This window comes from Antennarius striatus, chromosome 6 (genome assembly GCF_040054535.1).
Source record: "Antennarius striatus isolate MH-2024 chromosome 6, ASM4005453v1, whole genome shotgun sequence".
NCBI lineage: Eukaryota > Metazoa > Chordata > Actinopteri > Lophiiformes > Antennariidae > Antennarius > Antennarius striatus.
The window spans coordinates 7309112-7321895 of record NC_090781.1 but is presented as its reverse complement, the minus strand read 5'-3'; the positions used below and the strand labels follow the sequence as shown (position 1 = coordinate 7321895).

At 40.3% G+C, this 12784-nt stretch overlaps 1 protein-coding gene across 1 annotated transcript in view; it reads right to left on the bottom strand.

The window, feature by feature from the left end:
• grik4 (glutamate receptor, ionotropic, kainate 4) overlaps positions 1–12784 on the bottom strand; it is a 298309-nt gene that overhangs the window by 99471 nt on the left and 186054 nt on the right. Inside the window, exon 6 of the mRNA XM_068316994.1 lies at positions 2376–2541. Coding sequence (XP_068173095.1) covers positions 2376–2541 — 166 coding nt within the window. The remainder of the gene's footprint in view (positions 1–2375; positions 2542–12784) is intronic.

The following is a 12784-nucleotide window of genomic DNA, read 5'->3' as shown; positions in this document are numbered from 1 at the left end:
TTTCATCAAACTGTAGAAAAATTATACAGCTGCAGTTCAGGTTGATGTCGCCTCTCTGCTACATGTGAAACATATCCTGTATTAGTTCTGTAGACAGACCAAGAAGGCCATATTGCGCTGACACTATTCTGCAGCTCAGCTTTGCAGACTTAGCAGATTTTTAAAACAACTAGAGTGATTCTTATGACATGTAGTTTTTGAGGATCCTTGCTTTTTCCTTCTAATATGACACGCCAGAATATGTCGTCAGTTTCAGTAATGATTTTGTATGTTTTGTATCTTCCAAATGTGTATGATATGACAACCAAAGTCAAATTTAGTCACTTATAGGAGAGAGCAGGGCTTTGTCTGACAGAGTCCAAGGATGAAACGTGAAGCCATTACTGCAGTTGTGGATGTTTTTTTTTCCCTTTCAATAAAAAAAATATACATTCTATTCAGATGGACTATGACTGAACTAGATAATACTGTATGAGGAATTTGCCTTTGTGGTCAACAGAAACATCGGCGCCACAGTCCAGACGCTCTCTGTACCAGGCAAAAAGCATCACAGCAAGTGCAAGGCAAGTGCAGGTGATATTCATTAGACAATCATTTAGACACACTCATGCTCCAACACACACACACACACACACACACACACACACACACACACACACACACACACACACACACACACACACACACACACACACACACACACACACACACACACACACACACACACACACACACACAAACGCAGCGTGTTTCTGTACCCTTTGTGAAAAGATATGTAAATCCTTGTTTCTACAGTGTATATTTTTTCCAAAAAAAGAAAGTCATAAATCAATCCAACTGGATCCAAGGGTCGGGTGGAACAGTAGAACATTTATTTCTTCAGTGTCCTCATCTGTCCCCACTACTAGAACAGCTAAAAGGTGGTTCCAAGCCCTTTGTGAGATTCTTTTTCTTCCATTTCTTTGTGTTTGGGCCACAATCTGTGCACACTCTGATGGACTTTCTATCAGGCTCTGTGAAGCTCACCAAATGTCTGACGAGAAACAACCATACCCAGAATGCTATTGGTGTGGTAGCAGTGAAAGGACATTCTGTCTATTCATTTTTAAATGAATGAATAAATAAATAGATAGATGGATGGATTGATGGATGGATAAATAAATTCCAGTCCCATCTTAGCACACTGATGTAGAATATAAACCTGACCTGCACACCCACCAGGAAAACCGATTGAGTTGATGTTTCTGTTGTTACCACAAATACTGTAATCTGAAGATTTTTTTTTCATTTTTAAGCACTGAAGTGGAAGAATGACTGGCATGTATAATAATGCCTAGGAGGATAGACAACTTATAATATGCTTCTAGCTCTTTCAGTTGTAATCGGTTGTGTAATGAGATGAGATTCAAACACAGAACATGTACAGAACATTTTCCCATTTCTGTAAAATAAATGTCATCTTTAATAAATTGGATAATAACATTAAAAAAAAACATATTAAAAAGGCAATTTATGATTTCATAAAGGAAAAGTCAATGGCGAAAATAATGACGAATGAAATTGACTGGGTGGGAGGTTCAAATCATTCATTCATTTTCTGATCTGCGTCTTCCGCCTTTGCGGGTCATGGGGATTGCTGGAGCCTATCCCAGCTGACTTACTGGCCAGAGGCGGAAGATACTCCAAACGCGACACAGATGCACTGTGAAGCCACATGAAAGACGGATAAAAGAAGCCGGAGAACCCGGAGAGAACCCACACAGACATGGGGAGAGCATTCACTTTAAACTGAAAGAAATCGAACCAGGAACCCTGTGGGACGACAGTGCTACCCACTGTGCCACCATGCCACCCACTGCATATAACAACTACCTCTGAGGGCTTAGGTTCAGATGGTCTCAGTGTCTCACTATCTCTTTGTGCTGTTTGATAAATGTTTATGTCAGCAGTCTTCTTTCCTTTCTTCAAAAACTTCAACAAATTTGGTAAAGGACTTAAGGAGTTGTAATTATTGTTTGTTGGACTGCAAGATAGGATTGTTTTATCATATTTAAGAATGACAATGATGCTGCCATTCAAAATGTAAAAGGATTCCATGGTAAAGGGTATATTTCAAGGGATGCAGACATTAGGCATACTTCTGTTTAAATGTTTTTAGCTGTGGAGGGCAGCAGCCGGCTCACACAGTGCAAGTTACAGGGTCAGCCTTTTTTTATTCTGTGTTGGGACACGGTCTATAACTTTATAACAAGCCTCTGTGGGACAACACGTGTTAAATGATATCAGAAACTACAAAAACTCTTCACAGAAAAGGGAATGTAAGTAATTTAAGATGTCAATCATTGTTTGTTATCTAAGGTCGTAAATGTACTCACAGTCAGTCTGTGCACAGATGAGGCAGGAGGTGGTGCTGTTAAAGAAGGTGAGGAGACCAGCTACAGCAAGACTGATGTCAGTGTTGGTTGGTCGTAGGTCAAGAGTGGTGAACCGTGGGAACTGAACCTTCAGAATGTCCTCTGGAGCCACTTTGACGTAGGGCACCTGCACAGAGATACTGATGTTAGATTATATGGATGTGTTGATGTATGCTGCAGATGCTGCAGATGTGTGTGTGTGTGTGTGGGGGGTGAATCAGTTCGATATGTTATGATAAGCAGGGATAGCCCAATGTTCCTTGGTAATTTGCATATTCACAGTAGCCATTATACAGTTCAGTGACAGATCCATTGATGCACAAGTGAAGTAAAAGTATGACTGATAAGGAGATTTTCAGGATAATTCCACCAATTTAATTTTATGGTTATGGTAGATTTCTTTGTTTAATTAAGTCGACTAAACTCTTCAGAAAAGTTTAAGTTTGAAATTTTTGCCTCAAATTTCAAAATTTTTGCATCAAATTTCAAACTTCTACCAGTCATTTAGCCCTAAAGAAGGTTTTTGATTTCCTCTTACTTGACTTACTGTGCACCAACTCAACTTTGGGTTCGAGCACCCATAGTACAGAATTCAGCACACACGGTATTTTCCAGTTATTGAACTTAATTTCATCTAACAACTGCAATCACACTAAATTATAACACAACACTGATTATCAACTCAATAAGTCAACTCAGAGCTTCCCAATGTGTGTGTTAGTTCATACACATAAATGGGGTGGTGTTCACAACATATATTGCCCTTGTCTATGTATGTTATGTTCTAGTAGCCCACTTCCAATCACCCTACCATGATTCCCAAGAAAACTATTGACCTGGGCAATGATGGGGTTGGTATGACTGTCATTCTTGTATACATCAAGTCTTAGGTAGGCTTGTACAAAAGTAGTGGTCTTGCCCAAGACCCTTACTGGATTCCCTTTGCCCTGACTTTGATTCAAACCACAGTCTCCCATATCTAACAGCCTTAAGCACTGTGTGTGTGTGTGTGTGTGTGTGTGTGTGTGTGTGTGTGTGTGTGTGTGTGTGTGTGTGTGTGTGTGTGTGTGTGTGTGTGTGTGTGTGTGTGTGTGTGTTGTGTGTGTGTGTGTGTGTGTGTGTGTGTGTGTGTGTGTATCTATATAAATATGTATTCGGCATCACCTACTGAATACATAAATGTCTAAAATGCATGACGCCAAATAATATTTGTTTTGGGACAGTGTGTATGTCACCTTTACTCAAGCAGCTGACAGGGTTATGTCAGTCCCTGAAAACCCCTCTCTCAAAGAAATGTTAATGCCATGGGTTTTCAACATCCTTGTGTTTCAGAGTAATCTCTACACAATCTGCTCTCCAAGATCAATAGGATCTTCCGTAAACGGTGTTGTCATTTTCCAAGATTATCAGTAGGCAGTGCTTTTATACCAAGCAATTTCAATCTCAAACATAACCTGCTGCTTAATAGCTTAGCTGTTCAGCATACATGGCCATGGGGATGTACCTTGGTAAGAAGTGAACCCCCTTTGTAGTCCCAAAAACCCAAAGTTAACTCTGAAGTTACCTTTCTAAGCCCAAATCCTGGTTCTTAGTTTTTCCTCTTTTATTAGAAAATAAAAGAGCAAAAGGGCAAAATGAAACAAAGAATCATGGAGACGTGGAGATTAATCAGAGCCAGACAGACTTCTTCATTGATTGTTAAGAGGAAATTGCTTTTCATTACAGCTACTTTGTTTTAGAATGTAGGGACAATTTCAGAATAAAAATTTAAGAGTTTAGAATTAAGAAAAAAACAGCAAAAGAAATTATGGATAAATAAGAGAATACATAGAATATACAAACATATATACATATATACAGGTTTTACTGTCATTCCTCCTCATCACTGCATGACTGTCAAAGTGAGAAGTTGTACCATTTGATGGCCACAAGCAGGAAATATTTCCTATGGCATTCAGTTGTATATTTAGGAAGCATCATCCTGCTACTGCACATACTCCTTTTTCCCAACAATGTTCCATAGAGTGGATGGTACTCATTTTCCAAGATGGCTCTTAAGCTGGATAATGTTCTCCTCTCCAACTCTACAGTAAGTGAGTCTACTTTGCTCCATCAATGTCACTAGCCCTGTGGATCAATCTGTCAACTCTATTTGTGTCTGCCACCCCTAGACCACTGGTCCAGAAGAAAGCTCTGGCTGCCACCATGAATATTAAAGCTATGGTGTTGGGGGAAGGATACGGATGTACAATATGAATCCCCAAGTACTTATAGTCCTCAACAATGTCCACATTGACCCCCTGAATGTAAACTGGAGTTAACTGTCCCTTCATCCTCCTCAAGTCACCACCAGTTCCTTCATCTCTGCCACGTTGAGTTGGAAGTGGTTTTCCCCACTCTACATGACAAAATTCCCATGTAGTCAGTCTGGCTACCCTAACCAATACCCCAGCCAACCATTGCTGTCTTCTGAAAACTTGTGGAGATAACAGGTATTTGCGCGGTAGTTCAAGGCCCTGCTGTAAAAGGTAAACAGGAACGGAGAGTGAACAGTCCCTTGTGGGAACACGGTGTTGCTAACAGATGAGTTAGTCAACAATCCATGACACTAGAGGATGGTCGACTTGCGTCGCTCTCAACTTGGCCAGATGAAAGTACTGGAGAGATAAAAAAAAACATGATCCTTACAGTGCTCCCCACCTTGTCCAGGTGATAGTAGACATGGTTAACTAGGTAGATGATGGCATCCTCCAACATGGGGCTGGTAGGCCAATCGCAGAAGGTTCAAGTATGATTGGTCCAGGGTTGAAAGATGAGTTTTTCAAAGGGTCTTCTTAATGTTGGGGGTCAGTGCCACAGGCCTGTAGTCCTTTACTCCACTTGGGCATGGTATCTTAGGTATACGGACTAGGAAAGATGTCTTCCACATCACAGGAACTCTTTGAAGACTCAGGATCATGTTGAAGAGGTGCTGAGGTGTCCTGCACAGTTGAGAGGCACAAACTTTTAATCACCCTGGGGCTCTCCCCATCTGGGCTTTCAGGGCCTTGTTAACGTCATTCCTTCTGACAATGGAGATGTCTGTTCTTGTTTCGCCTCATCTGCTTTGATATTAATAGTCCCACAGTGAGGTACCCTTGACATCAGGAGGAGGCAGAGGAGTACTGGGGCTTTAAAGAGGAGCACTAATTACAAGGGGACAAGGGTCAGCATTGAGTGAGGGCATCACTATATTGAATCTGTTAAAGAACAGATTAAGTTCATTGGCCTACTCAACTGGGCTTTCACCTGTGCCTTTATTGACACTTGATCTGTATGTGATGATCTGTATGTGATTGTCCTCATGCTGTTCCACACGTACCTAGTAGAAGAAGCTGGTAGAAGCTGGAGCTTCTTCTCCAGCTTCTTCCCGTTGTCCACGGTGACCTTTCTGATATTAGTCTTGAGGTTTGACTGGATGGTTCTCAGCTTCTCTATGTTCCCAGCTCTTGTCATTCAACATAGCTTTAATATTCATGGTATTAAAGGATTAATATGCAAGGAAAATTATATGTGATGGATAATATGTAGAGATAATTTCAATAATTGAGTTTGAAACCAAAACTATCAATTGCTAACATTTTTTTCTTTGATAATAATAAACAATACAATTCGCAAACAAATGCATAACGGCTTTATCAGCAACAAAAATGTGTGTACTGACCACACATACATAGAGGATGGCTGTGGTTCTGTTTTTTTTAAAATGTAAAAACTATGCGTAAGATATGACAAATTGCCTAAAAATGGATGTGAAACTGTCTCTTAATGGACTGTACGGTAGAATTCTGGCCCAAATTGTCTTTAGATAAGTGTTTTACAATACAATAATTACAATACAATACTGCAAACTAACATTCATACAGTTGTAGTAACAGGCACCATCTGGTCTTTAGGAATTCGCACCATCTTTCACAAACCAGTGGAACAGCCACTAGGAGCATTTTGGGGTTCGGTATCTTGTCTACAGATACTTCAGCATGTCTGTTGCAGGTCTGGGGATCAAACCAGCAAACCAATGACCAACAAGCAATGAACCAATTGATTAGTACTACTCTATCACTGAGCCACAACTGCCAATAAGTTGTTGTCTTAACCTTTTTGTCAGTTTGATTAACTATGTACTGCTGACTGTAAGTGCTGATTTATAAACAACATGTGTAAACCACATTTATGAAGATAAACATATGTAATAAATCAATGTGTTTTGTAAGCAATCAGAATAAAGATCCCAAATAAGAAGCACAGAGAAAAAGGTCTTCTAGGCCTTCAGTAAAAATCAATAAATACACAATTTTTCTCACTCAGTCTCACTGTGAGGTGATTTTTTTTTCAGTGAAATTGATTGCCTTGTTTTAACAGCATTGATTGGCTTAACACATATTTGTATTCCTTAGCTACCCTAATTAATTCACCATGTCACCCCAGCTGTACTAACACATACTGTATGTCTGACAAAAGATAATCTATGCTTCAGAACGAAAGCTAAGTACACATTAAACCTTGCACTCCTTATCTTTTCCAAAGTTCGGCAAGCAATCCAGAGTGAAGCTGCCTACAAATCTCCTTAGCTTTCTGAAAATCATACATGGGATTCCACTGTAATTCAAAAATATTTTCCATCTATTCACCAACAATGGATTACTTCTACCTCCTGTTCGATGTGATGAAGAGACCATGGGCAATGCTGCAAGTGCTTTCAGAGAGGTGGGGGCAAGTGTAGAAGAGTGGAGAAAATGTTGGGTCACTCAAATGGCCTTGTGTTGCAGTAGAGTGCAGTCGGGCTTGAAGGGGATGTTGTTGGACATGCTGGGTCCAAGGGGAGGAATAGCAAGACGAGCCTCTTCATCATGGCAGATTGCCTGTCCGTACAGCTACCAGCACTATACGTTCCTTCCCCCCTCTACCCCATAGCCTCTCGATTGCTTTTCTATCCCGGCCCATCAGGGTGTAATGGAGTCCCTGGATATCTGGATGGATGGGGGTGCTGGAGAACTACACTAGAAGAATTCTAAAAGCTGTGTAATAGCCACTCAGCACACTTTAGAATATATGCCCTCCTCCGGCAGCTTCCCTCATCCCGTCTGTTTAAGTTTTTACAATTTCTCTGTTTCACTGTTTTCTTTCCTATCTCTTTTCACATGCCAGCTTTTTTACTCTTTTTTATACTGTTTTGCTTTTTCCATGCATTCTGTTTGCTTTTCATCACAGGGGGCTGTGCTACCTAACCCTTTTCACTTAGAAACCTGACACAACTCAATAGACAAAGACAGCAGGAGGGTTCAAAAGCAGTTCACTCAAACATATAAACATACTTATTCTCACACACACGCACACACACATATGCGCAAACACACACACACACACACACACACACACACACACACACACACACACACACACACACACACACACACACACACACACACACTGCCACACACATGAAGAGACTGTATTTTTGCGTCTTAATGGCCAAAGTGGAATCTGTTACTTGAAATGCTCCCATCTCTGTAGGATTCTTGGCTTTGCTCATATTCCACAGCATGCTGTCTTGATTCACATAAAAACAATACCTACCGAGACTTTATCCTGGAACAATTCCTTTTCTCTGGTAAACTACCTTAATCTGTAATATATGTGTCTTCACATGTTCAAGAGAGCTGTGCACTGAATCTAGATTTAGCCCATAAATAGCCACTTGGAAAAAAAGCAACAACCAAAAAACAACATATTACCAACATATTTGCTTTCTTTTATCACTAAAACAACTTCAGCATCAATTTCAAAAGTATCAAATAATATTAAGGATTTTGTTTTATTTTTAACATTTATTATATTTTTAACATCTCCCCACCTATATATTTAAATAAGCTCACTTGAAAATGTCACGCTATCACGTTTTAACTCCACCCACTACCTGTCAATCAACCGCCCAACCAATCACAGCGCATATGCCAGAAGGAATCACGTGAATAAGAGCTGAGAGCATCGTGGAATTAAATAAACAGCTGTCACCATAGAAAATACTCTATTTTCTGTTTAATGTCCATTGACATATAATGCAAACACACTGTACACAAGAAAACGTCTGTTTTCTTGTGTACAGTTTTGGCCGGCGTCTACCCGGAAGTTCAGGCCGCTAGCCGAGTTAGCTCCGGTCTTCACATTTGTCCATGTCTGTCACTTATGGAGCTGTTTGGGTTTTGTCAAACATAGGGATTTATATTCTTTGACCTCACGGACCTCATGTTGTCGTGTGGGGAACCCCAATGCTTTATTCACCAGGACCCACACACGTAGCCTTTACGGCTTTGTGACACAGCGGTTTGTTTATATATATATATACATATACATATACATATATATATATATATACACACACACACACACACACACACACACACACACACACACACACACACACACACACACACACACACACACACACATATATATATATATATATACATGACAGATAACAAAAATATAATTAGGGTGGAAAAATTTCCACAGGGGGGATCAATATTGTTCACTTATTCTTATTATTATTTACAAATCATTTTCAAATCTAAGGCAAAAGTAAGTGCACACTACTGGTTTGGAAATGGAACTAAATATATCTAAAAATTGTTCTCATGCAAGCACTGATGCCAAAGGTATTAGAGATTTTAATAACCCAGTAGCTCCACGGAAACACAGGTGAGTGCCAGAAATAAGCCAGGCAGCTTGAGACAGGGGAGACAAGAAAGGATGCCAACAGGGTAAAGAACATAGAGGAACTGTCGGTTTTAAAGACAGAAGAAGAGGGCAGTGACATGCGGCTGAGATGAGAAGGCAAGCAGGACAGGAAGAAAACACAAACACACATAATAGACATAAATAGAGCAAAGAATGGCAAAGGAGTTACAATCAGCGCTAATTAAAGTATTTGATTGAATTTAGCATTGTAAAATTTGATTGTGTTGTCAAAGGCAATCTGTGTCATTTTCTCCCCTTTATTGGTTCATTTCTCAAGATGCAGTTTCAAGGGCTAGCCTTTAACTTTTGTTACTGTTGGGTCTCTCTGGGCTATGAAAGAGAGTTGAAACTGACTGTTTCTCTTCTCTTTATTAATTGGAACATACGGTACTTAGTGTGGAAATGGGAAGTCAAAAACCATTCTTATTGCTCTATTGATGATGTAAATCCCCAATTCTGCTGCATACTACAGACTCCAGTTGACTACTCATCTTCTTTGGTTTTCTATATGGGAGAATGTGCCTAGTATTTGCTATGAAATAATAAGTTCACCCCCATTATAGTGCTAAGCTAACTAAGCGGGTGCAAAATGGTCATGTATATGCATTCCAGTGATTGGTCATGTAAGTGCATTCCAGGAGTTCAAGGTGGAGGTGGGACTGCATCAGGGATCAGCTCTGAGCCCCTTCTTGTTCGCTATGGTGATGGACAGGCTGACAGATGAGGTTAGACAGGAATCTCCATGGACTATAATGTTTGCAGATGACATTGTGATCTGTAGGGAGAGCAGGGAACAGGTGGAGGAAGAGCTAGAGAGGTGGAGGTTTGTCCTGGAAAGGAGAAGAATGAAGGTTAGCCGCAGTAAGACAGAGTACATGTGTGTGAATGAGAGGGACCCAAGTGGAAGAGTGAGGTTACAGGGAGAAGAGATCAAGAAGGTGGAGGATTTTAAGTACTTAGGGTCAACATTTCAGAGCAATGGAGATTGTAGAAAAGAGGCGAAAAAGCGTGTACAGGCAGGATGGAACAGGTAGAGAAAAGTGTCAGGTGTGATGTGTGATAGAAGAGTTTCAGCTAAAATGAAAGGAAAGATGTACCAAACTGTGGTGAGACCAGCGATGTTGTTTGGTCTAGAGACAGTGTCACTGAAGAAAAGACAGGAGACAGAGCTGGAGGTAGCAGAGATGAAGATGCTGTGGTTCTCTCTGGCGGTGACCAGGATGGATAGGATCAGGAATGAGTACATCAGAGGGACAGCACATGTTAGAGGTTTTGCATATAAAGTCAGAGAGGCCAGACTGAGATGGTTTGGACATGTCCAGAGGAGAGATAGTGAATATATTGGTAGAAGGATGCTGAGTTTTGAACTGCCAGGCAGGAGGCCTAGAGGAAGACCAAAGCGGAGGTTTATGGATGTAATGAGGGAAGACATGAAGGTAGTTGGTGTGAGAGAAGTGGATTCAAAGGACAGGGCAAGATGGTGGCAATTGATTTGCTGTGGCGACTCCCGAAGGGAAAAGCCAAAATGAAAAGAAAAAATGCATTCCAGTGATTGGAATAAATGACTGTCACACTTAGAGCAAACAACTTATTGACTTTGTATTGTATTTTTATGTATGTGTAATATTCTTTGAAATACAGCCTCTTTATTGAGGAGGTACGGATGTTTCTGTCTCAGACAGCCGATGAGAGTATCTGCAAGACGTATGTCACACTGGTGAATATGAAATGTTGCATTTGACTGGTGATATACCCTGAGGAGGTACTATCCCATAACAAAAATATCTAATGACACCAACCTGGTTGAGAGTGGAGTTTACACTGGATTACACTTCTTTACTTTTTAACGAGATAAGTATCAAAAACTAATTTAATGTCAAAGTCAAGGAAGGTTTTGCTTTCCCACTGGAAAATATTCAAGCAAATTCAAAAACTCAAATATTCCTAGAATCACAGAGGTGAGTAGTCAGTATATGTCCATTAAATTCTTTTTTTCTCCCTCCCTCTATTTTCCTCTGTTTTGTTTTGTTCCTTCTTTCTCTGGTCCATGTGTGTGGGCGTGGCTACCCCTCTTCCTCGTCCTCTTCCTCCTCCTCCTCCTACCTGCCACCTGCACACCTGTGTCTCTTCTGCTGCTGGCACAGCTGCTCCCCAGCTCTTCAGTTTATCAACCTGGCTCTCCTCCCAGTCTTCCCCTGATCGTCTGTTGACCATAGTGGTCTTAACAAGACTCAAGCCATTTTTCATGAATTTCTTGATGTGCATTTCTTCCAATCCTGTTACTAAATATTTTTTCCTGTGCTTCAGTATTCCTGTGCCAGCGGCTTGCACCATCTGCCTGCCCAGCCACCACGAGTGCCACAGGCTTCACTCCTGGTTTCCAGCTTTCGGTTCATCCTCACCTTGCAGCTTTCTTCTGCCCAACGTGCCTTGGCTTTCCTCAATAAATCCCCCTTTTTGCTTCTACCTTCTGTGTGCTGCGTTTGAGTTCACTTGTTGTCTCAATTCTAAGAAAAACACACAATAGGCTCATTGTTTTGCCCAGTTTGGGATAAATAAAGTATAAATAAAGTATATCTATCTATCTATCTATCTATCTATCTATCTATCTATCTATCTATCTATCTATCTATCTATCTATCTATCTATCTATTATGCAATTACAAAACCTCAACAAATTCAATTTGCAAATGTATTATTTTCTCAATTATGAGATTTGTTTTTAATTTGTTCATAGTATTTTAGGAAGGGGTAAAATGGAATAAAAAGAACCAGCATAATTTCAAATTGACCAGGCATCAATAAAGAAACCATTGAGACTGAAGGTTAAAAAATAATTTTCATTTCACCCACTCGAGAAGTCCTAGGTTACTGTGGTTGTTGAACTTGTAAGAGTTCACATCATTATGCTATCCGTCCACTGTGAGACCTGTAACGAGCTGCTACATCCATCAACTTTAACTCTCCTTTACCTTTATTTGCTTTAACTATTCTTCAGAAGAAAACTTTTTAATGTACCTGTGAATGTGTCAGGGATGACTGTAGGAAAGTAGGCATTAGTGAGGTTCATTGTCAGTAGAGGGGGGGCAGATCACCTCCTAAGGAATTGCTCATTGAGGTGCAACACAACGTGGCTTCCTGCTGCTCTACCTCTTTCCATTTGCATGCTGTTACGGGATCATTGTGTGTGTTCGCGGGTGTGTGTGTGTTCAATGTCATGTACATACCGGCACATCTATATGTGTGTTAAATAGACATATGAGTGGAAAAAAATAATTTCCCCAAGGATGTCTCTTCCTCACATTGGCATTTGAAGTGGTTGCTTTATATTGAATCACTTTGCCCTGGCTTGACAGAAAGACTTACAAGTTCTTGAGAACAATTTTTAGTGATCAATAGCCATTTTATCATGGAAGCAGAAATGTAAGTTATCTGAGGTCACATGAAGCACAATTTGTAATCAAAGAGTCAACTTAACTGACCAACCAGAGTAAAAGTCCCAATTGCATATAACAGACACTAAATTCTAAGTATATGTAGTCATCTGCCTGCCAAAGAATTACATTGGCCATTAAGTATTACAGCACAGATGT